The sequence below is a fragment of the Geotrypetes seraphini genome, chromosome 2 (assembly GCF_902459505.1).
Source record: "Geotrypetes seraphini chromosome 2, aGeoSer1.1, whole genome shotgun sequence".
NCBI classification, from domain to species: domain Eukaryota; kingdom Metazoa; phylum Chordata; class Amphibia; order Gymnophiona; family Dermophiidae; genus Geotrypetes; species Geotrypetes seraphini.
In genome coordinates this window covers 386,363,881-386,390,146 of record NC_047085.1, presented here as the reverse complement: position 1 = coordinate 386,390,146, position 26,266 = coordinate 386,363,881, and the positions used below count along the sequence as shown (strand labels likewise).

The 26,266-nt window shown below is 43.5% G+C and overlaps 1 protein-coding gene across 2 annotated transcripts in view; it reads left to right on the top strand.

The window, feature by feature from the left end:
• The window catches only part of PLEKHA8 (pleckstrin homology domain containing A8), a 168,940-nt gene that overhangs the window by 11,416 nt on the left and 131,258 nt on the right, over window positions 1-26,266 (top strand). For both annotated transcript variants that reach the window (XM_033930736.1, XM_033930735.1), the window contains exon 2: window positions 20,144-20,260. In XM_033930736.1, the coding sequence (XP_033786627.1) occupies window positions 20,144-20,260 (117 nt within the window). The remainder of the gene's footprint in view (window positions 1-20,143; window positions 20,261-26,266) is intronic.

Below are 26,266 nucleotides of genomic sequence, written 5' to 3'. Positions count from 1 at the left end.
CTGAAGATTCAATTACAGCGGCTGGGGCTGGGGAGGAGGTGGGTGGGGGAGTCTGTAGAGCCAGCTAAATCCGGACAGACTCCCCCATTGTTAAAATACTGTCTCAGCAACCAGCTGACATGTCTGTGTTTTCCTGGACACCTGGTAACCCTAATTCTGCAGTTCCTCAGTATTTCTCCTCTCTTGTCTCTCCCTATACTCTGCCCCAGCAACTCCGTTCGTTGGGTGAGTCAGTACCCTTCTCCTATATTGCCAACTCCATCTCTTCTACCTTGCTGTGCTGTATGCCTGGAACAACCTGTCTTACTCAGTGCATTGAGTCCCTGGTAGTCTTCATGTCCAGGCTGAAAGCCTACTTTTTTGATGCTGCATTTAAGTCCTACCCTGCCAACATGTAAAGCATCCATATCTGTTGTCATTCCCTCTTACTAACCTCTACCCCCTCCTCCTCTTATGTCCCTTGTATTGTAATTCCCACCAAAGTATCATGTATAAATTCATCTTTGTCCTCTATGTCTGTTATCAGTGGCGTCTGCAGGACTTCCCCTGATTTCAAATTTTGATTAATCATTACATTCAGCAGGGTATAAACCCATACCTTGACATCAGTTAACCACTGTGGTGGAATGGTATCCAAAACGGATTTGGATTTACTCATTTTAGAAACAACCTTTTCCAACCCTTCCACCATCGTTTCAAGTTTCAAGTTTATTAAAAACTAGCTGATGCCCCGGCGTTGCACAGGTATTTAATTATAGCAATAACACTGTAAATGGATTCAAATAAAGATACTTTATAGTGGTGAATGAAATTATTTTTTTACAGCTTTATAAAAAGTACAATATTCAAATTATAATGTGAAATATTTGACAAAATGAATACAATACAACAAACACAAAACTTGATTATAAACAACATTTTTAGTTTCACCTCCAGGAGCAAGAACATATAAATTCTTGGGTGAAGAGACCCCCAGAACATATCACCCCAGGTAGTGAGGGATCTGCATACCAAGTTTCGTTCAAATCGGTCAAGCCGTTTTTGCGTGATCGCGGCACATACACACACACACACATACCTCTGATTTTATATATATAGATTTGATTTGAACGCAATATCAAATAATTCAATGCGTTTAACAATAGTAATTTTGGGGGGACAAATAACAACCATTAGAACAATAAAACATACAATCTTATCTATAGTTATTTGAAGATACATAAGGAATATAAGGATAAATTACATTTGTTTAAAATAAAATAACCAAAAAGAAAAAAACATTTAGGGAAGAACAACATCAGGAGGGATATTAAAAGGTTTTACAGATCAAAACATTGACCGTTGCCCCTCTGTCTACTTCTATAACTGACCGAACCATCTGACTATCTGAATAAGCAACCAACAATTTTTCTACCTTGGAACTAAAATAGTCTGCTAAGCATTCAGTATCTGGGACCAATACTGGTAATCTAGTATCCACATTTGTCAAAAAATTGTTCATTTGTTAAAGTATACACATTTGTTAAAAACAGAAAAAAATTGCAGGGTGCAGATTTTTTTTTGTGTGTGTGTGTGTGTACTTAAGGGCTTCTTGCATAGGAAATTATATTAATACACAAAAAGCTGACCCAATAAGGCTATTCTTATGTTCTTATGCATCATATCACCCCTCCTCTCCTCCAGAGTATACATGAGGTCTTCACGTCTCTTCTCGTACTTCTTTTGGCGCAAACCCCCTACCTGCTTTTTGATTTCAGAGGAGAGAGCAAGTGCAGTAGAGGGAGAAGAATAGGGAGATGTAAAGAAGAGTCAGCAGAAAGCACAAGAGTGATTTTGTCAGGCTTTTCATTAAAACTCATCCATAACTCGAGCGGTGCATGGCAGAGGGAGTGTCTGTAAGTGGAGCCTGTTTGAACAGGAAATTGAGACTGCTTAGTGCTTAGATTGCAGGGCTCCTCATCAGAGGGAGACAATAGTCTTGTTTGCAATGAGATCAGCATGAGACTGGGACTTAGGCCGGAAATGCTGCAGAAAAAGCTCAACATAATATTCACTTGGCTCTTATTTCTAGCTTGCCCCGAGTAAACACCAAAGTAATTTGTTGTATTTCTCTTGCATCCTGTTTCTTTGTACAGCCTGGGGTGAATTTCTCCAACAAGATGGTAAATAAGAAAGCAGAACATTATGAACCAAAACTAACGATAGCAACATCAAATGTAGGGACCTTTGGCCTCCTGGTTCACTGGCACAATCTTAATCTAACCACCCTTCCTTTTACTGTCTTGCTGAGCGCCGGATCTGCTCTGTACTAAGAACATAAGAATTGCCGCTCCTGGGTCAGACCACGGGTCCATCGTACCCAGCAGTCCGCTCCAGCGGCGGCCCTTAGGTCAAAGACCAGTGCCCTAACTGAGTCTAGCCTTACCTGCGTACATTCTGCGTCTAACTTTGTCTCGAATCCCTGGAGGGTGTTTTTCCCTATAACAGCCTCCGGAAGAGCGTTCCAGTTTTCCACCACTCTCTGGGTGAAGAAGAACTTCCTTACGTTTGTACGGAATCTATCCCCTTTTAACTTTAGAGAGTGCCCTCTCGTTCTCCCTATCTTGGAGAGGGTGAACAACCTGTTCTTATCTACTAAGTCTATTCCCTTCAGTATCTTGAATGTTTTTATCATGTCCCCTCTCAGTATCCTCAGTCTACTACTTGTATCCCTCGGCTTCACATATGCTGTTTCACAGCGAGATGCCTGTTGTTTTGTATTTTTTAGTATTCAATCAAAATGACGTTAAACTAAACCAAAATTCAGCCATCAGAATTCTGCCATACTTCTAAACTTGATAAAATCACACCATCGTTTGGCTTCTTGTGGTCTTTCGCATACTACTACTATCCATTCAGGCCCAGGTGCACTAAACCCAGTGATTGTTGCTAAACCTGTTTTTAACAGCTTTAGCGATGACTGCATTTGCCGACCCTTTCACCGCCTGGTTTTCTGCACGATCACTCATTCCCTGATCTGACCATGCAAATAAGCTGATTAATATTAAAATGCCATGTAAACTAGTAGAACAAAAAATAGAACCCTTGAAAGAGTGGAGGTGCAAGTATACAAAAAAATCTAAAAACCCTCCCTCACCCCAAGAAGGCAAAATGATTGAGGGAAAGAGATGAAGTCTACAAATTGTTGAAACTGTGTTTTAATTAATAATGTGTTATACGGGAGAACCCTCAGTCACACAGCAACCCCTGGAACATCCAGGGACAAGCTGCCGCGGGTTTACACTCAGAAAAGTGTTAACTGCGAAACATCCCTGGGCTCTCTCCGTGTGAATAACTAAGTGCACAACAAAAAGTGCTATGTGTGAAAAACAATAATTGAAAAAACACACATCAAATATAAATAACAATAGAGTTCATCTCGTTCCCCAAATCCGGGAATTTTCGCAGTTAACACTTTTCTGAGTGTAAACCCGCGGCAGCTTGTCCCTGGATGTTCCAGGGGTTGCTGTGTGACTGAGGGTTCTCCCGTATAACACATTATTAATTAAAACACAGTTTCAACAATTTGTAGACTTCATCTCTTTCCCTCAATCATTTTGCCTTCTTGGGGTGAGGGAGGGTTTTTAGATTTTTATGTAAACTAGTAGAGCAATTGATGCTCTAACGTGGCTTCCCAATACACTAAAAAAAAGTGATTGCTTTTAGCAATCCCCAAAAAAGCGATTGGTCAAGACCAGTTGCTTACCTGTCCAACCTTGTTTTTTTTGTAATGGGCACAGATGTGCATATTACACATGCACAATATCTGCCCATTAGAAAAAAAGAAAAAAAAAGCACACACGCTCCCGCCCTCACCAACGAAGCAGCACCGGGAACCAACCCCTTCCCCTAGCGCCTATGAAAACAGCAGGAGGAATGCCCACTTCCTCCTGCCATCCTGACCTCACCTCCCCCGCACAAGAATGGCAGAAGGGGATGTCTACTCCCTCTTTCAATGGCGATTCACTCCTCCCTGCAGTAGCGAAACAACAGGAGGGTGCCCACTCCCTTCTGCCACTGAAGACCCACTCCCGTGCCAGGGGATGTTTTGGGGGGGGTGCCTGGCACGGGAGCGGGCATCCATCCTGCCATTTCACTGCTGGGGGGGGGGAGAGGATGGTTGGTATAGCAGGAGGAAGTGGGTATTCCTCCTTCCATTTTCGCTAGCACAGGGAGGGGGTGACCAGTTAATGGGGGAGAGCCATTATTGGGGGTTTTTTTTAAAATGTGTGTAACACGCACAGCATCTGTGTCCAAAAAAGAAAAAATGTTTCCTATCCCGAACAGCTCAGTGGCAGGAGGCTTTCCCCTATCTCTCAGCTGTTCGGGCTTCCTCTGCTCGCTCTGTGCATGTGTGAGAGTCGCTCTCACAATGATCATCGGATGGCAGAGTCGGGGATTGCAACGAACAGCCGTGTGAATCATTTGCATACAGCCTAGACTTTTTAGTGCATCAATAGCTATTTCTGAATCAGCCCAAAAATTGGATTGGTGCAAACCCACACGGTCTTATCGATCCTCTTGCATCTAAGCCTCAGTCGTGTCCAACCCTTGGATACGCTGTAGGCCAGCCCTCGTCCTACTTCCCTGTTTTCCACAGCTTCTTTCAATTGCTTCATATTCATTTCCATGTCATTCTTGATGGTATCCAGCCAATGGGCCTTTGGTCTCCCCTGCTTCCTTTCACCACTCCAAGTAGCACCTCCTTTTCTAATGAATTCACCCTCATCACATGTCAAAAATAGGTTAGTTTCTGTCTGGTAATCTTGCATTCCAGGGACAACTCTGGGTTTATAGGATCAAGAACATTTTTATTGCTGATTCTAGCTATCCATGGGATAGGAGGGGGTCTTGGGCATCTGGTCCAATCAGGGCCTTAGGCCCCTCATCGATGCATCCCAGGATGCACTGGGAAGGGAAAGGCCCACCATTTTGAAGAGACAGGCCTGCTGGTGGGATGGAGTGAGCCTCCATCCTGCCGGCCTTCTAAAAAAGGTATGGGGGAGTGTCAAAGGGAGGACAGCCCACTAGACCACCAGACTTGTGTAGTTGGAAGCTGTTGGGGGGGAAGCTTGTGAGCACTGGGAGGAGGGCTTGAGGGAGGATGGCCCACTAGACCACCAAGCTTGTGTGCGTTGGGGGGGAGGAGCTTGCAGTCTGGGGTGTGCTTATTTTTATAGGCGCAGCTTCTGTGTGTGTGTGCTTTTTTGGTTCATTTTTATGAAGAATCGGGGCAGGTGGTAGGTCTGAGCTACTTTAGTTTACTGTCAGTGCTTGAACCAATCGGCACTCAGGCACTGACAGGAAAGTAAGGCTACGATAGCTCAGACCCTGCCGGGAAGATTATGTAGGGTCTAAGGCTTCTTGACATCAGTTGGTGGTTTTGGAAGCATCCTGCATCAAATAACCCTGTCTTGCTGTGGTTGCTCATTTTCACTGTGGCTGGATCTACTGCCCCTTCCCCTGCAGTATTTTCAAATTCTCTTTTATACTCATATTTGCGTGCAGTGCTACTCTGGCACATCTATTACTTCTGAGGGAATTCTGCACAAAATTTTTTTAAATTCTGCAAATTTTTACACTGTGCATTTGTTGCATTTTTGCACAGAATTTCCCTATCCTAAGTTACAAAATTTCCTCCGTTTCTGTCTCTAAGCTCTAGTCTCACCCATCCTCCCCAGTAGTATACTCATCTTTGTTTGCTCCTCCTCTCACTCTAGATTTCCTCTTAAAAAAAAAAAAATAAGAGAACACCTGGCCCTGCCCCAGCCTTGCCCTGTTCCACCTCCAGCCCTGCTCCCATACAAACCTCATGTCTCCTTCCCCAAGCTCGGGGCCACATCTGGAGGACCTCAGCATGATGGTGTCATGTGGACGTCCACACATGCATAGAGGCCCTCCACATGTGGCCCTGAGCCTGGTGCCTTCCAAAATCTGAACAAACTGCCGGGTTTTGCAGACCCCTCTGGGCACCTGGACAGTCTTCCAAAAAGAGGACATGTCCGTGTTTTCTCGGACATCTGGTAATCCTATCCCTCTTTTCCTAATGGCAAATTTCACATTTCTCTGCCCCCCATCCCTTGATTGTACTTCTAGAGCTGGCTCTCCTCCCCTCCCCTGCACAGATCACATGGCAGGAGGAGGAAAAGGAAGTGAACCGCTGCACATCAGGTCACTTCCTCCTCGTCCACTTCCTCTGCAGCCTTAGACTTGACTTATTATGTGGGTGTCAGGTCAAAAGTGCGCCGGGACAAAGGCGCGCCCAGACAATTGAGCGCAGCGCGGAGGTGCGCACCGCTCAAAATTACTGTTTTTAGGGCTCTGACGGGGGGGGGGGGGTTGTTTGGGGGGTTGTAACCCCCCACATTTTACTGAAAACTTCACTTTTTCCCTGTTTTTAGGGAAAAAGTTAAGTTTACTGTAAAATGTGGAGGGTTACAACCCCACAAACCCCCCATAACGCCGGCGCGATGTCTATTAAGTAAAGTAGAGGGGTTCCCCAACAAAACCCCCCGTCGGAGCCCCTAAAAACTGTAATTTTGAGCGGCGCACGCTTCCACGCTGCTCTCAATTGTCAGGGCGCGCCTTTGTCTTTCGCGCTGTTGTCTATGAACCATTATGTGAACCATGGGACTCCCACAGTTCACATAGACTGGTCTAAGCCGGCAGAGGAGGGGGAAAGTGGTTCATTGACTCCTCCTCCTCCTGCTGTGTGATCTCTGTGGGAGTGGGGGGGGGGGGCGGAGAGATGACCAATGCTGGCACTGAGAAGAATTCTGCACAATCATAGGTGGTCAGTGACTTAGCTGCTTAGGGAAGCTAAAGTGGGTGGGGCTAGGCCAAGCAGAGCAGATTAAAATTCTTGGGGGCGAGGGCAATACCTATGTCTGCAGGAAAGAGACTGGGGCACCTTTGAACACAGTAAGGAAAGAATCCCTCACTGTGTCAGCTCTCTCCTCCCCCTCTGTTATTGATAGTACTATGAACCTGAATGCACTCCAGGAATTATATACACCCAAAAAATCAAAATAATGCACCAAAGCATTACAATAGTAAATAGAACAATATTTGCTGTATTCTGGGAATATATGCAGGTACTTTTACACTTGGCTCTCAGTCAGCCATAGCATTGCAGTTTTCCATCTTCCGGTTGGCCATGTGAACAGTGGTGTTCAGCAGCATTGTAACCAAAATTCTGTAGTTAACGGCAGCCATAAAATGATTTGTCTGTCAGTTTTTTTTGGTAAGTTGCCAAATAGCTACCTAGCTTCAGATCTGCTAGCCTTTAGTTTATTGCTGAATTACCAAACATCTTTGGAATATGTTTCAAACTATTAGCTGTACCTAATGCTTAGAGCAACACTCTAAGAACCAGTGAAACCAGAGTTCAAATCCCATTGCCGCTCCTTGAGATCTTGGACAAGTCACTTAACCCTCCTTCAGGTACAGACAGACTGTAAGTCTTCCAAGGACCGGAAAAATACCTACTGTAACTGAATGCAATTCACTTTGAACTACAAACATTCAAGCAAGTCCGAATCCAAAATTCAGTACCAGGCATATTGTGTAGTAATAATAATAATAATAAAAAGCCCATACAAATGTCACTCGGAACCTATAAAGCAATTCTACCATACCTAACGTGACCATTTATTTTTTTCATCAAAACGGGACATCTATTAATATTCAGTCCCGCCCCCAATCCTGCCCTAGCCCCACCCCCATCCCACCCTAGCCCCACCCCCAATTTCTTCCATTCATTTTTCATGTACACACAATATCTTATTATTTCATAATGGTAACCATAAAATTTTAAAAAACACAAAGCACCCTATACGCAGAGAAAATATTAATTATCATTTATATTTGTAGGGTTTTCAAAGATGTCACCTCAGTAACTATAGAAAAATAGACAAATATAGTGTAAAATATAGACAGCAGATATAAATTCTTAAAACTGACACATTTTGATCACTAAATTGAAAATAAAATCATTTTTCCTACCTTTGCTTTCTGGTTATTTCATGAGTCTCTGGTTGCATTTCCTTCTGACTGTGTATCCTTTCTTTCATTTCTTTCTTTCTTTCTGCACTCAGGCTCAACAATTCTCCCTTTCTATTCCCTCCCTCCTTCCTTGCTATGTCCTTAGTGTCCCATCCTATGTCCTTAGTGCCCTCAGTGCCTCCTTCCTATGTCCTTAGTGCCCCCAGTGCCTCCTTCCTATGTCCTTGGTGCCCCCAGTGCCTCCTTCCTATGTCCCCCTCACTGCCTTCCAGCCTTTGTCCCACCCCCTCCCCCGAAGCCAGCCTGCCTGCCTACCGCCCTCTCTCCCTGCCGCGCCAAAACCAGCCTCCCTCCTTCCCTTCTTCCAGCATCAATTCAACCCCCCCCCCCCCCCCCCGGTCCACCTCCGCTGCCTGCCAGCCTCTCTCCCCACCTCCCTCCAGCACCAATTCAACACCTCCCCCCCCTCTCTGGTCTGCCGCCACTGCTTGCCACCCAGAAACTTTCAGTGGAGTCCTCACAACCCTCCTTCATTCCCCCTACTCTTCTATCTAGGATTATCAGACATCTGGATTTAGCCAGACAAGTCCTCTTTTTAAAGGAATGTCCGGACGTCTGTCTAAAATGTGAAAGTCTGTCCAGGTTTTCCTTTCCCCTGTTCCCCGCCTACCTTGGTTTCTTGGCTGCTACTCGTATTTTTGGGAGGCATTAACTATTCAACCAGTGCAGTTCTGGATCTCGCGCTGTGAAAATCAAGCCTCGTTCTGGAGCTGCAATTGCTGCACTCATAGCAATCCAAGACTCGTTTTGGGGCTCCAATGGTTTCGTTCATTACTATCCAAGCCTCATTTTGAAACTCCAATAGCTCCTCTCAGGATCTACCAAGCCTCACTCTGGCCCTCACTGAAGGGAGGTAAGGAGAGAGGCTGGCAAGCAGCAACGGCTGCAGGCCTGGTGGAGGGGGTTGAATCGGGCGCAGGATGAAGGGAAAAAGGGAGGATGGCTTTGGCGTGGCAGGGAGGGGAAGTGATCGCCTGTCCCGTTATCCCCGCGCACAGCTTCAGGACGCTGTCCCTGAAAACGGGACATTTCGGCGTCCTGAAGCTGTGTGTGGGAACAACGGGAAAGGGATCTAAAAATGGGACTGTCCCGTTCAAAACGGGACGTATGGTCACCTTAACCATACCATAAAAGCAGTAACTTCCAGGAGTCATACAGCAAGGATCTACCTAGGAAAAAGCAGTAGGGATTACATCAATTCACTTATTGGAAAACTAAACAAGCCTGATTAACATGAATTGATCTTATACAGATATTCAATAATTTTAGTTCATGTGCAAAACATATCAAGAACATCCATTGGAATATCACTTACAAATAACTTAGTGCTTTTTTTTCCAGTGTAAATGCAAACTAGTAGCACATGGCTTAGTGCTTTTCTAAGTGCGAAGCCAAACCAAACAGCACAGACAATGTCCATTTTCAAGCAACAATACAAAGTCAACAAATAAAGAAAAAGAATCAGTCAAGTACAGCTTTCAGAATATCACATGCAAATAAATTGACTTTTCAGTGAGAAACCAAACAGGACCTGCTTTCGGAAAAAGGAGGACAGATTGAGACATCCGGGTTTTAGTGGTTTAACGCGCTTAATAGCATGCGCTAAACCGCCGGCCACGCTAACCGCTACCGCCTCCTCTTGAGCAGGCGGTAGTTTTTCAGCTAGCATGGGGGTTAGCGCATGATGAAAAGTCACACACGTTAAACCCGCTAACGCGCCTTCGTAAAAGCAGCTCCTGATTGGATAAGGCCTGACTTAGTGCAGGAAGATGCGGTCAGAGCATACAGCGAATGATTTCCTGCACTCGCTGGCGCTCCCGCTGCTCTCTCCTGCCTCTCCCACTGCCCTCTCTTTGGTGGTTCGCGGTTGGAAAATACTATGAATGACCAGGACCACAAAGTGCTGACTGCGAACGACCAGGGGAACACTGTATACACAAATGAAACCGTAAGATGCAAGACTCTGCATGCAAAATAGAATAAAATTAATTTCTCCCTGAACAATGCAAAATATAGACAGCAGATGTAAATTCTCAAAACTGACTCATTTCAATCACTAAATTGAAAATAAAATAATTTTTCCTACCTTTGTTGTCTGGTGATTTTTTTTTTTTAATTTTCCTAATCATCTTTTCCCCTTCTCTGGTTGTATTTCCTTCTGACTTTACTCTAACTGTTTCCAGGGCCACCTTATCCATTTGCTGTTTTTCTCTTCTTCACTTTCTGCCCTATATCCATCTTTGTTAAAGAAAAATACAGGGACTCATATATGAAAACCTTAGTCAGTAAAAGTGTTTATGATAAAAATGATAGACTGACTTCATTGGTAATAAATGCCAGCGGGGAGAGAGCTGATGACAGCTTAGAAAAACGCTCAGAAACAGTGAAACTCTGAGGGGGGTGGATACCTCCCCTTGGGCAAGAGTTTACAATCCAATCATTGCATTTGCTATTTGGAGCATCACTCTCTGACCGCTGGTAAAATTCAATTGTTTCAATAACTTTTAGTTGACAAAAAAACTTTTGTTCAAAAGTATCATGCAAAAAATCTCTTGCTCATTGAATGATACTATACACTTATCTGTGCAAGCTTTTAAGAATTGTGGTTGTGAGGGCTCTAGGGGTCTCAACGTGGCCCCGTTGAGACCCCTAGAGCCCTCACAACCACAATTCTTAAAAGCTTGCACAGATAAGTGTATAGTATCATTCAATGAGCAAGAGATTTTTTGCATGATACTTTTGAACAAAAGTTTTTTTGTCAACTAAAAGTTATTGAAACAATTGAATTTTACCAGCGGTCAGAGAGTGATGCTCCAAATAGCAAATGCAATGATTGGATTGTAAACTCTTGCCCAAGGGGAGGTATCCACCCCCCTCAGAGTTTCACTGTTTCTGAGCGTTTTTCTAAGCTGTCATCAGCTCTCTCCCCGCTGGCATTTATTACCAATGAAGTCAGTCTATCATTTTTATCATTACTATATCCATCTTTAGCATTCAACTTTCTTCCATTTTTCTGCTTTCTTCTCAAATCTAGCTACTATTCCATCCCTTCCATTACCATCTATTCGGGCACACCATCTCCTCCCTCACTCAGTCATTCTCTTTTACACACCCCTCCCCCATCCATGAATACCATCTCCTCCCTCCCTCTCCTATTCCCATCCATCAACAAACAGCATATCTTCCATCTCTCTTCTCTTCCCCACTCATCCCTGTCCACCATCTTCTCCCTCTCTATCCTATGGTCTGACATCTCTGCCTTTCCCTTCGCCTTTCCTATGATCTGTCATCTGTCTTCTCTCCTCCCCACAGTATGGTATCTCTCTCTCTCTCTTTCCTCCTTCCTTTCTCCCTCCCCTAGGCTGGAATCTCTCTCTCCTCCTTCCCTTCCCTAGTCTGGCATCTCTCTTCTTCCCTCCCCTTTCCACTGGTTCGACATCTCTCCCCTTCATGTGGTCTGGTATCTTTCTCCTTCCCAGAGAGTAGCCACTTTTTCCTGTCCCACAAAGAGGCCACTAGACCATTGTTTCCCAACTTCTTCAAGCCAAGAACCCCCTAGATTGAAAAATTTTCAACTGAGTACCCCCAAGATCCTAGTACCAGAGATTTTGAAATGGACATTTTATTGTTAGACAACAACTAACTAAGCAACATACAGTGCATAACGAATACAGGTCACTGCAATTGGCATATAGACCAAAACATAAATGGCATGACTTGTTATATTTTAGTCTTATAATCTGGCCCTTTGACAGGTGGTGTCATTCTTACAAACTGAGTGAACATGAACAATGATACTTATGGCTCCTTTTACTAAGCTGCGATAGCGTTTTTAGCGCGCGCAGAATTTTAGCGTGCGCTAAACCCGTACTACGCGGCTAGAACTAACGCCAGCTCAATGCTGGCATTAGCGTCTAGCGCGTGCGGCAATTTTGCAAGCACTTAGTGCGCACTAAAACCACTATCGCAGCTTAGTAAAAGGAGCCCTTAGATGGAGGTCTGTTTATAAGAACAGGAGAAAAGAGATCGGCACAAAATTTGCCATTAGCCAGACACACATCCCACCTCTCCTCGGCCACTCTGCCCTTCTCTGTCTCTCTCTCATAGAGCTTGTTGATTTTGCTGTCTCCATAAGATTGGGAGTTATAAGATCGTCAGGCTTTTCTTGCAGCTCAACGCATATCAGTTACTGCAAAATGTCTAAAGTCCTGTCTGATATTATAACAAACTATATTAAAAAGTTTTGACATCACCTTAGTAAGGCCAGTATATAATCCTGCCAGTGCAAAACACTGTGCACAAACTTGTGCAAAAGAGTTGGAACTTTACCATTTCGTAACAGCACTAACTCCCACAACTCAAAGAGCAGCAACTTCGCGTGAAAAAAAATGCACCATAAATATTACACCAGCTCCTACAACATTAAGAGCCTCTTTTGCAAAGCCCAAGCATGGGCCAGCATGATAAATGCACCAAAGCCCATAGAGATTTAAAGGACTTTGGTGCATTTGCCTTGCAGCACAAAACCTAGTGAGAACACAGAACAACGGGACTGCTGCAAGATTTCTACAGAGAAAATTCAAATTAATAAATTCAGAATGAAATACTTTTTTCCACCTTTGCTGTTTATTTTTCCATTTGCTTTGGTTGCTGTCTCTGGGTTTTCTCTATTTTTTTCTTCTTTTTTTGCAGGTTCTGTCCATTTGACATATCGCTATAGAAATAATTAATAATAATAATAGTAGTAGTAGTAGCACTCCACATGCACCTTCCAGCACCTCTCCTTCTCCCTCCTCTGCTCTCCAATTCAGCAGCACTACACCTTTTCCTTCCTCTGCCCCCCCCAATTCAGCAGCACTTATTCTTCTCCCTCCTCTGCCTCCAGTCCAGTAGCAACTCTTCCTTCTACCTCCCCCACAACCTAGGCTCAGTAGTGCATCTCCCTCTTACCTCCCCCCCCCCCCAGATCTAGTAGCACCTCGTCCTTCCCTCCCCCAGGTCCAGCTGCACCTATTCCCACTCTCCCTAGCTGCAGGAAGGCATCGCTAGGGGAAGGAAAATAGTAATGGCAGCGGTAGCGGAAGGAGGGCGGGAGATGGTGGCACTGGCCTGTTCCCCTCTGCTGCAGTATTACCACTGTACAGTTCTCGATCGCACAGCATTACCGTGGAACAGTCTACCAGTAATGTGATACCAGGGGCTTCCCCAACACGTTCCCATTTACTGTGGTAATGGTTACCATGTCACTCTCTAGTTCAATTCTCACAGCAAGCCTTTGTGACTCTGGGCAAGTCACATAACCCTCCATTGCTCCAGATACAAAAAAAAAATAAGTGCCTGTCTACAATATGTAAACCACTTTAAATGTAGCTAAAGAAAGATATATCAAATACCATTCTCCCTTGTCTCTTTCCACCCATTCCACCATCCAGCATTGCCCCGTCTGTCTCTCTCTGTCCCTGGCATGCAGAATTGTCCATGTCTCTCTTTCTCCATCCAGCATTACCTTATCTTTTTCTCTACCCCATACAGGATTACCCCTCTCTCTCGTCTCCTCCCATGCAGTATTGCCTCTGTCTCTCTCACTTTCTCACCTATCCTATCAATCATGTTTCTCCAACCCCATCCTCTTGTCTGTCTGTACCACCCATCTTGCATTGCCCTGTCTCTATCCCCTTTACCAACAGTGCTCACCTCACCACCACTACATTGCTCCTCTCTCCTTCCCTATCACCTCCTGACACTGCCTCTTTCTGTCTCTCTCCCCCTTACCAACAGTGCTTCTGTCTCTCTCCCTGTTCTTCCACTGCACTTCTCCTCCCTCCCTACTACCTCCTGGTGTTGCTCTTATCCCTCCCATAGCCTCTCCCCCACATAATATCGCTCCAATCTGCTTCCCCTAAAGCCCCCCAGCTGGCATGCAGCAGTTTTTCTTCTTACCCCTCCCCTCCAGCTTTCAACTGTGCCAGTCTCAGGGTGCGCTGTGGCGGCGGCGGCGATAAGGGCGAACAGAATGCTAGGAATGATAAAGAATGGGATCACAACTAGATCAGAGAAGGTTATCATGCTGCTGTACCGGGCCTTGGTGCGCCCTCACCTGGAGTAATGCGTCCAGCACTAATCGCCGTACATGAAGAAGGATATGGTACTACTCGAAAGGGTCCAGAGAAGAGTGACTAAAATGGTTAAGGGGCTGGAGGAGTTGCCGTAGAGCGAGAGATTAGAGAAACTGGGCCTCTTCTCCCTAGAAAAGAGAAGATTGAGAGGGGACATGATCGAAACATTCAAGATAATGAAGGGAATAGACTTAGTAGATAAAGACAGGTTGTTCACCCTCTCCAAGGAAGGGAGAACGAGAGGGCACTCTCTAAAGTTGAAAGGGGATAGATTCCGTACGAACGTAAAGAAGTTCTTCTTCACCCAGAGAGTGGTAGAAAACTGGAACGCTCTTCTGGAGTCTGTCGTAGGGGAAAACACCCTCCAGGGATTCAAGACAAAGTTGGACAAGTTCCTGCTCAACTGGAAAGTACGCAGGTGAGGCTGGGCTCATTTAGAGCACTGGTCTTTGACCTAGGGGCCGCCGCGTGAGCGGACTGCTGGGCACAATGGACCACTTCTCTGACCCAGCAGTGGCAATTCTTATGATAATTACAGAGCAAAGCTGTGGCTGCTTCCTCCAGGATGGCCCTGCCTTCTTTGCTACCGCTTCCTCTTTTGGAGGAGGTGGTGTCGGCCTGGAGAAAGCAGCCGCAGTCTCGCATGGCTTTGCTCTGTAATTATCACCATGGGCCACAAGAAAAGGCAGCTGGAGGGGAGGGGTGGGGGAAAGAAAACACTGTTGGGGGAGGGATAGTATGTGTGTGTCAAGTTAGAATGAAAACTTGTACTGTACTTATGGCAAATCTAGTGCAAATCGTAACCTGTTAATTGTATATTATGTATGTTTAACCTGTAACCCGTTCTGAGCTTTTTGGGGGAAATGGGATATAAAATGAATTAAATAAATAAAACAGAGGTTGAAGTTTGGGCTGGACCTACTCAGGCCTCTTATACTGTGTGTCTATGTACACAGTTGCAAAGTTCTGGAAGCAGGAGAATTTTAAGAAGCAACATTCCCCTCTCCCTTTTGTTTTACCCTTCCCTTTCTTTCCTTCCTTTTTATTCATTTACATAATGTAATTAACAACCTCCCTTTCCCCCTCCCTCCTCTTGTCACCCACTTATCTCAGTTATGTCTTTGTCTTGTCATTAACTTCCCCATTTTTTTTCTTAGCTATTTATGCAATCTTAAATATCTTATATATATATATATATATATATATATATATATATGTAAATATATATTTTTAATTATTATTGTAAACCAACCAGATACTTGTGTTGGTCGGTATATCAAATTACAGATAAACTTGAAACTTGAATTCTGTGCCGCACAGAATTCCCTCAGGAGTAAGCGGCATCACATGTCCTTCAGCAAGTTTGAGTTGCTCAGTACCCAATCTCCTGCAGTGCTTTCACAGTCTGATGAAAACTGTGAAAGTGGTGCTGAATGGTGGAAACAGAAGACAAACTAATATGGATGGTAGTGCCAGTAGCAAGATTTGAGGGGGTAGGGGGAAGAGTTGGGGGTGCCTTGCCTTTTTCCAGTGGCAGGCCTCATTGACACTGCATTGGAATGGCAAATGACTTCAGGTTCCTGTTATGCTATTTTTTGAATTTCCTGGAGGAGGAATTGTAATGCTCTATTTCAGGACTTAATTACTTAATGTATTTATTTAGGCCATCTTTTATTAAGCCGCAGTAGAAGTTTCTGCCACGGCTCAGAGTGCTAAATGCTTAGACGCTCATAGAATTCTATGAGTGTCTGAGCAGCATTGGAGCATTTAGTGCTCCAGGCTGCGGTAGAAACCTCTACCGTGGCTTGGTAAAAAGGGGTGTGTGTATGTTATTTATTTATTTGATATTTCCAAAGAAAATATACAGGTACACACCTGAATTTTAAAAGACAAATGCATCACTTATAAATGATCAGAAATCAAGCAATCATACTGGAAAATCAACTAGCAATGTATGTCTGAGACCACAATAGAGGAGACAAAAATAGATTGAAAATAAAGGAGATTAAAGGAGAGAATCTTCTCTACAACGGAAATAATAATAATAAAAAGGAACATAAAAATAGCCTTACTGGGTCAGACTAATGGTCCATCCCAGCCCAGTATCTTGTCTTCATGGATGCCAATCCAAGTCACAAGTACCTGGCAAAAACCCAAATAGCAGCAGCATTCCATGCCATTCTATTAAGCGAGAATATACAGTACAGAGAACCTATCCTTATTTAAAGGAGAAAAGATAACTGTCGGAGAAACTCTAGCTTCCAAAATTTTTCAAGTGTAATGGTTTTACAAACACATAGGTATGTCTTTGATACTTAATGATACATTTGCAAGGAAACTGAAGGAAATAAGTAGCACCATGAGATAATACCTGCTGGCTCAAAGCCAAAAGGCCTTATGCCTATTTTGTGTCACTCTGGACAAATCAGGAAAAATCAATATCTTGTACCATAAAATTTAGTCTCCTTATGATAGAAATACAGTCAAAGAAATACAATCAATTCCTGTCAGGTTCCAAGGTGAAAGTTATCAGAGTTACCCAAGCAGCAATAATCACAGACTGAGAGTTTTCTTAAAAAACAAAAAACAAAACAAAAACCAACAAACCCAAACCCCAGAAACTCGTTAAGTCCAAGCTAGGTATCCCATTTCTCCTTTTATCTTCTTCCTTCTCCACAAATCCAGTGGTAATATAAAAAGCCCTAGTTAATGGTGGCATAGAATCCTTAGGAATCTGTGAAATCTCCCCAAAATATTTCTTTACCTTGTCCATTGGAGACAAAAGAGGAGATTTGAGGAAATTAATAAACCTCAAGTTTAACCTTCTATTAAAATTCTCCATCACTTTCAACTTCTGATGCACCCAAAGTTTATCTTTAATTAATTCTTGCTGACATTTTTTAATTTCCTCTGATCTTTTCCCAATTTCTGTACATTCCCAGTATATTTTTCCTGGAGCTCTTGATGTTCCACTGCTTGATTGTGAAGAGAAAGCAACCCTTCACCAATTTTATTCAAACACTGAGTCACGTAGCATTCCTGATTCTCAGTAGCTTTACATACTTCCCCTATAGAAGTAGAATCTTGCCCATTCCTCTTCAGGGTATTAGTTGCTACTCCCAATACCCCTTCAACAAAGTTACAGTACCGAGGAGATCGTAAAAGGAGAGCAGGATGAAAATCTGGTCCAGCTAGAGGTGAGCAAGGTGGATGTCCTCAGGCAGATAGACAGGCTAAAGAGCGACAAATCGCCAGGTCCGGATGGCATTCACCCAAGGGTACTCAAGGAACTAAGGAACGAAATAGCTGAGCCACTTCGACAAATATGCAACCTATCCCTAAAAACTGGAGAGATTCCTGAAGACTGGAAAATAGCAAATGTCATGCCCATCTTCAAGAAAGGCTCAAGGGGAGACCCAGGAAACTACAGGCCGGTGAGCTTGACCTCGGTCCCGGGAAAGATGATGGAAGCACTGATTAAAGACAGCATCTGGGAACACATCGACAACTATGGGCAGCTAAAGTCGAGCCAGCATGGCTTCTGCAAGGGCAGGTCATGCCTCACAAACTTATTATACTTCTTTGAGGGGGTAACCAGCCAGGTGGATAAAGGGGACTCCATAGATATCATTTACCTTGACTTCCAAAAAGCTTTCGACAAGGTGCCACATGAAAGACTACTAAGGAAGCTATGGAACCATGAGGTGCAAGGGGAGGTCCACTGATGGATCAAAAACTGGCTGGCAGACAGGAAACAGAGGGTTAGAGTGAAGGGACATTACTCGGACTGGCAATGGGTCATGAGCGGAGTTCCACAGGGGTCGGTGCTGGGACCGCTCCTAATCAATATATTCATTAACGACCTGAAAGCAGGAACAAAATGTGAGGTTATTAAATTTGTGGATGACACCAAACTATATCGCAAGGTCAATAACATGGAGGACTGCGAAGATCTCCAAAAAGATCTGACAACACTGGAAAAATGGGCCAAAAAGTGGCAAATGAATTTCAACATAGGGAAATGCAAGGTCATGCATATAGGGAAAAAGAACCCGATGTTCACTTACAAAATGGGGGGATCAGCGCTAGGGGTGAGCGACCTTGAAAGAGACCTGGGAGTGATGGTAGACACAACATTGAAGGCGTCGGCGCAGTGTGCCACGGCCTCAAGGAAAGCAAACAGAATGTTGGGTATCATTAAGAAGGGTATCACGACCAGGACAAAGGAAGTCATCCTGCCACTGTATCGTGCTATGGTGCGCCCGCACCTGGAGTACTGTGTTCAGTTCTGGTCGCCGTACCTCAAGAAGGACATGGAGGTACTTGAGAGGGTCCAGAGAAGAGCAACTAAGCTAATAAAGGGCATGGAGGACCTCTCATATACTGACAGACTGAAAAAGCTAGGGCTTTTCTCCCTGGAAAAGCGGAGACTTAGAGGAGACATGATAGAAACCTTCAAGATCATGAAGGGCATAGAAAAAATAGACAGGGACAGATTTTTCAAATTAAGGGGATCAATAAGTACAAGGGGGCACTCAGAGAAATTGAAAGGGGCGAGGTTTAGAACAAACGCCAGGAAGTTCTTTTTCACACAGAGGGTGGTGGATACATGGAACGTGCTACCAGAGGTTGTGATAAACAGGAGCACGCTACAGGGGTTCAAAGAAGCTTTGGATTGGTACTTGGAAGACAAAGGGATTGAGGGGTACAGATAAGAGTAAAGGTAGATTATAGGGATGGGATTAGAGGTAAGTTACAAAATTAATCAGGGACCACTGTTCAGGCACTAGGCCTGATGGGCCGCCGCGGGAGCGGACCCCTGAGCAAGATGGACCTCTGGTCTGACTCAGCGGGGGCAACTTCTTATGTTCTTATGAAGCCTCATTTGGCTTTGAAGAATCCTTCCATCTCTACTTCTACCATATTAGATGCAGTAGAGAATTCCTGTGGCATCAGAGTACTCTGCAGAGAAAGGCTCCTGCCACTGCTAAGAACCGCTGCAGCACCTTCCACATCAGATGGCAAGCGCTTCAACGCAACCAGGAAACCTGGTCTCAGAGGAGTCTCGCGTTGTTCAGGACTCGGTGAAGCTTCCAATATCGCTGGGACAATCTCTCCGAATGCCATCTGAGAATCCTCAGAAGCTTTTATACCAGCCACAGATGACGCAATGCTCATGATAGAAGATTGGACCAAGGCTGGGTTAGTGCTGGACCTGGGTGGGTAGGTGGTTGCCTTAACTTGACCCTTCCTTTTCTTGCCCATCTTCATGAAAACTCATAGCTCAGTTAGTGTCTGACCTTCTTGATGCCATCTTGCCATCTCCTTTTCAGGGCTTATTTGTAAATCTTTTCTCAGCTTTTAGTGAGTAAAAACACTGTTTGGGGCTCTTGTTATAATTGATTTATTGGCACTGCAAAATATTACTTTGTTTTCTGGGAATATTTCATGCATTTTGCTTTTCAGCTCACTTTGAGTAAAGAATTCTAAAGTTTTATTGTGATTAGGTCATCCTACCTGTAAAGCCTGAGACCCCTTCCTCCTAGAGCTGATTTTGCTTCCAGTAGCATCTCAAATAAGCACAAATCACTTCCTGCTTACAGCTGTTTGATTTATAACTTTTTAATCTAAGGTGGGCCACCTATAGAATAAGGTACCTATACAAGCAAGTATAGACCTTTGGTATTTTGGTATAAATTTAATTAAGGGACATAAAAGAGGTGACACTAAAGATTTACAAAAAAAAAAAAAAAAAAAGGTGACGGTATTTCTTCTGGACACTGAAGTTGTGGATATATTACAAGGTCTATGATGAAATAATTCTTGACCACAGCTTTGACTCTGTAGTTGGTGAAAGGCTAATTCCTAAATTCTTGTCCTGTATATTGCCATCCAATAAATGAATCTCTTTCTTTTGCTTTCAGGTTGGCAGCCCCGATGGTTTCTCCTATGTGGCGGCGAACTATCATATTATGACTCACGGGAGGATGCCTGGAAGGGTTGTAAAGGAAGTATCCAAATGGCAGTCTGTGAAATCCAAGGTAAGGCATATATTTCTCCATCCTGCTGGTTTAATTTTTTTTTTCACTTGGTTTGCATTTATTAACATTTGAGCTTCAGGTCATGTGTCATGTTCTTCTGCCTCCCTTGACGTCACTTATGGCAAGGGATCAGAGCTGTGCCATAGGGTGCTTCTACATTCTGTCCGGCATTGTCTTAATTAACCTCTCTTCCTGTTACAATCTAGTCATCACAACAGTTGTCCTCTCTAGAAGGTGAAAGACTGCTTCACACACAACCTAAATACCATTGGTATCACTGCTTTGAAAGCATCCTCCAACCCTATTATTGTGAAGTATGGAAGCCATTTCTACCTGTTCTTCGTTGATGAGGAAGCTTTAAGGGTAGAGAACAGATAGTACAACTCTAAATTGCAAGTGGCTGATGAAAGATAGTACTGTCTTAACACAGAAAAACTAATGTAAAATATACAAAATACAGTGGTACCTTGGTTTGTGAGCATAATTCATTCCAGAAGCTTGCTTGTAATCCAAAGCACTCGTTTATCAAAGCAAATTTCCCCATAGGAAATAATGGAAACTCGGACGATTCGTTCCACATCCCAAAAACTTTAATAGAAAATACAGTACTGTACGTACTTGTATTGCAAGATCTCACTTGTTTTGAACAGTCACTACACTGCAGGTGAATTGGGCATGATGCTTTTATTAAGTTTAGACCATATCAAATGGGCAAAGTTGTAATCGAGCAACAAGCTCAGAAACCAAGAAATGGACCATAAAAAGGTCACATGTAAAGGTTAGAACAGCAACAGTATTCTAGAAACTGGAGGAAAAAAAGAAAAAAATCTATATTTATATATTTTATGGTGGGATAAAGGAGAGTATAGATAATTCAGGAAATTTAATTGGAATTTAGAGACATTGCAGTAGTTTGAAAGAGAGGAACCCAAAACAATTTGTATTTCCATAATTTGTATTTTTGAAGCCATATTAATTTTTTCATTCCAGCAATATGCCATACTTTATCCAGCCAGAAACACAATGCAAAGCTTTGCAGCCAACAAAAGTTGTCGTATAAAATCCAAATGTTCAAAAGAGCTCAACTGATCTGGTAGTTTACTCAATAAGATGAAGGTAGGGTCTAGCAGAAGTTCTATTGAACTAGAATTGAAATATATCTCACTATAGCTTTCCAAAAATTTTGAATATGTGGACAAGTCTACCACATATGAATCATATCTCTAGGAAGATTACAACCCTGCCAATAGGGTGAAATATCAGAATATCAACAGTGGTGACATTGGGGAGTTAGATATACATTATATAATATGTGCAACTGTGTATTCACATGTGACAGGGATATAGAGGACCTGAAGCAATAAGCCTAAATCTCAGTCCAGAAAGTAGCCAAACTACAGTTTCCCATCAAAGGCTCCCATGAAATCATATATTGAAAGCGAAAAGGTGGAAGAGTATGAAAAGTACTTTTAATAAAGCATGAGATGAATTCTTAAGATAAATACGTTTAAAAAGAACTTCCTCAAAATGATGTAAGGGTCAAGCTATTTTGTCAATGATGTTTTCCTCTATGATGTGATAGTGAATCCGGAAAAACTGAAATAATGAAAAGTGAAGATGATATTTACTGAAAATGTCAGCCATTGAGCGAAGATGATTATTTTGTAGCAGATTAATCAGAAGGAATTTGGCTAAATCAGTATCTAAGGACAAGATGCCTAAATGGAGAGTAGGCCAAAAGAGGTGTAGTCAGAGTGAAATTAGAAGATATAGGGCTCCTTTTACAAAGGTGCATTAGAGCCTTAATGCGCAGAATAGCACATGCTAAAATGCCGCGAGCGCGCTTTAGCCGCTACGGCCTCCTCTTGAGCAGGTGGTAGTTTTTCGGGTAGCGCACGCTAATCCGGTGCGTGCACTAAAAACGCTAGCGCATTTTTGCAAAAGGAGCCCATAGCCTTCAAAGATCAAATTTTCTTCCAGCTGCATAGAATTGGCGAAATAAAGGGATGATGTTTCAATTCCTGAGACCAGTTATGCGTGTCAGAAAAGACATCAGTAAGTAGAGTGTACGGTTGAACAAGCGTTTCTTCCAGTCTGACCTAGGGAGAGTATGCCATAGGATTTATCCAGCAATGTAGTCCTTGAAGACAAGTTGTCCAGTAATACCATTGTAAATTTGGCAATCCAAGCCCTTCAGATGTTTTAGGAAGAATTAATGACCTTTTATTATATCATATATAACAAACAATGCAGGATTGTAACGTAGCAAAAAATTTGCGAGGAATAAATATAGGCAGATTAAAGAATTGAAAAAGAATTTTAGGAAAGACAAATATCTTAAATATAATGATTCTACCAAGCCAAGAGAAAAAATGATCTGGAGATTGGGTTGCCAAATCCTTGGATTGTAATTGGCGGAATAGTGGCAAATAATTAAGTTCAAAAAGGCGGTCCAGCTGATTAGACATTTGTATACCTAAGTACCGAAATTGTGAAGTCCAGTTTAAAGCATACGGTAAGGATAATTGTACTATAATATGTGAGTTGGGGTTACAAGGCATTATTAACAGATTTTCCAAAATTAATAGTGAAAATCGAACGAGAGCTAGATTCTGTAATGATGTTAAAAGTGTTGGGTAATGAATAGGTCAGATTACTCAAGTATAATAAAGTATCGTTAGCACATAAAGATATTTTGTGAGTTTTTTGTCCAATTTTTATACCTTGTATCCCATCAGATGTACAAAGCGCAATAGCTAAGGGTTAGTCTTAAACAACTGTAACTAAAGATGTAGACGGTAGTCCAGCAGCAAGATGAGGATGTCCAGTCTTTTTCACAAAGTGCCAGTTTATAAGAGGCTATGTATCAAGCCTCCACTTGATCTTCTACTCAAGCATGTCTCTGTAGTTTAAACCTATGGCTGTACTGAGGTTGTCTAATACCGATGAGATTCTCTAATTCCTTAATTCAAAATTCATGTTTAATATTGATGACAAATTAAATAAACAACAAGTCATTGGTAATAATAAAGCTGGTACAGGATTCTGTCCATACAGAATGAGTCTGCTTGTGTAACTTTTCTTTCCCAAAGAGAGTTGACAATGGCTAATAAAAGATGTGCTTGCACACCAGTTCCAAAGACAAAAGTTACATCAGTGAACATAACAGATCTCACAGTCCCGGATTTCAGTCACCAACACAATCGGGTAAAAACAGTATGGCCTTCTATGTTTAACAGGGAAATAAAGCAGCTGGGGTAGCTGCCTCAATGTGGAGTCATTTTTTTTTTTAGCACTCGGACATTGAAAGCTAAGGGTCAGCCCTGTCTGTTGCTATATCTTTCTCCTCAGATCAGGTGGAGAGAAAGGGGTATGCTGCTTCTAGCAGTATGCCTAGAGGCAGGCATCGCAACAAACCTCAGGCCAGGGCTGGTTTTAGACATGTTGGGGCCCATGGTAGAAATTAAGGAGGGGGTCCCTCTTCTACCTGCCCTTCTCCCAATTTCCCCATGCACCATTACTACCGTATACATATAAAACAATTTTAAATGACTTCTTCACACACAAAAAAACAGAATAGGTAATAAATAGGTCATATACAGAACAATGGATCACGCTGACACAAAGGACACACACAAGCAACAGGGGTAGCAGGTTTAAAAATCAAGAAAAGGACTTCACAGTAACACCGAGGACGCTACACAGATTTCTATACAAGGAGAAGCCACTTCAGATGACAGACCGGCAAGCAGACAGCAATGGATACAGCAGACAAAAGCAGGATGTTGAGCTACCCAGTTTTCTGCACTTTTTGCAATATGTATGACTACCTCCCCTCTGGGAGGCAGTCTTGTGTATGTACTCAATGCAAGGAACTGGAGGGCTTGAAGAAGCAAGTCAGACTCCTGGAGGGCAGAATACTGGAACTAGAAGCACTTTGAGCAGTGGAAGAGGAGGACAGAGAGGCAGAAAACCTCAGAGGAAACCTCTGAGGAAGAAGTCAGGGAGTTAGAGAAGTTCATCAAACAGGCATACAGGGAGGCCGTGGAAAATCACCAACAACAGTGGAGCTGCCAAGATACACCTACAGTGAGTGAGGACCACCTGGAGGACAGCCACAAGGAAGACGAGTCCGGTGCAAGCCAACACCAGGATGAGGGAAGATGGAAGTGCACAGAGGACATGGACCTACGGCTGGAGAGATGGTCATAAACCAGGGACACGGACCTGCGGCTAAAGAGGCAAGAGAAGATAAAGAGGACAGCAATCGTCGTGGGGGACTCCATCATCAGACAAGTCAACAGCCACATAGCGGGAGGAAGACAGGATTAGCTGGTGACCTGCTTACTGGGAGCCAAGGTAGAAGATATAGTGACCTGCATCGACAGGATCATCGACAGCATGGAAGAGGAAGATACGGCGGTGGTGATCCATGTGGGGACAAACAACGTGAGTAACAGGAACTACAGCAGGGAAGGACTGAAGGACCAGTTCTGGATGCTAGGAGGGAAGCTGAAGACCAGAACGCCGAGGGTAGCATTCTCGGAGATCCTGCCGGTACCCAGGGCCAACAAGAAGAGGCAGACAGAGCTGCAAGTAGTCAACGCATGGATGAGGCGCTGGTGTGAGGAAGAAGGATTCCACTATGTATGCAACTGGACGACGTTCTTGGGGAAGAGCAAGCTATTCAGGAAGGATGGACTCCTCCTCAGCGGAGAAGGAACGAGGCTACTTGCAAGCAACATCAAGACAGAAATTGAGAGGTTTTTAAACTAGGAAGAAGGGGGAAAGCCAACAGTCGACTAAGAGTCAATGATTCGGGAACCGGTATACCTAGAGGATACCGTGCAGGAAGATAGCGGGGAAGACTCACCGGATCATAAGCAAGACATAAATCCTGACGGATCGAAAGGGACACAAGAGGGAAGGAAATGCAAGAAAGTAACAGGCCACAAACTCAAGTGTATGAACACAAACACAAGGAGCCTAAGGAATAAGATGGGGGAATTGGAAGCTATGGCACAAAAAGATAACCTTGAAATCATCGGCATCACGGAAACATGGTGGAACGATAAAAATGTCTGGTACACTGCTACCGGGATACAAGCTATATCGCAGAGACAGAGTAGGACAAAAAGGTGGGGGTATTGCCCTATATGTCAAAGAGGGAATTGAGTCTACCGGAGAGAACACGCTGGAAACGGGAAAAATAAGGTAGAGTCTCTATGGGTTAAAATTCCGGGAACAAATGGAACGGAAACAAAGATCGACATCTACTACCGACCCCCAGGGCAGTCCGAAGAAATTTATGGAGAAATGACGGATGAGATTAAACGCAACTGCAAGGGAGGCAACGCAGTTATCATGGGTGACTTCAATTATCTGGGGATAGACACGAAACCTAGGCACCTCTGGCTGTGGTAGAGAGACCAAGTTCCTGGATGCTGTAGGCGATTGCTTCTTGGAACAACTTGTCAAGGAAAATACGAGAAGAAATGCAATTCTGGACTTAATTCTAAATGGCCTGCGAGGACTGGCGCAAGGTGTAGAAGTAGAAGGGATGCTGGGAAGCAGTGATCACAGTATGATCCGATTCGACCTGGACACAGGGGCAAAACATCGATCCAGAACGTCGGCCATGGCACTGAACTTCCGAAAAGGGAATTAAGAAGGGATGAGACTCATGGTGGGGAAGAAGATTAAGAAGAGGATAAGCCCTGAAAAAACACTAGAGCAAGCATGTTCCCTTTTTAAGGACACAGTCACCGAGGTGCAAAATCTATATATACCACGTATCAACAAGGGATCCAAGTGGAAAAAGAACAAGGAACTGGCGTGGCTCACTGTAGTGGTGAAGGAAGCGATCAGAGACAATAAGACTTCATTTAAGGAATGGAAAAGGTCAAAAAAACGGACAAAAACTGGAAAAAGCACAAACATCAAAGCAGGTGCCATAAGGTGGCAACAGGGGCAAAAAGAGAATACAAGGAAAAAATAGCCAAGGAG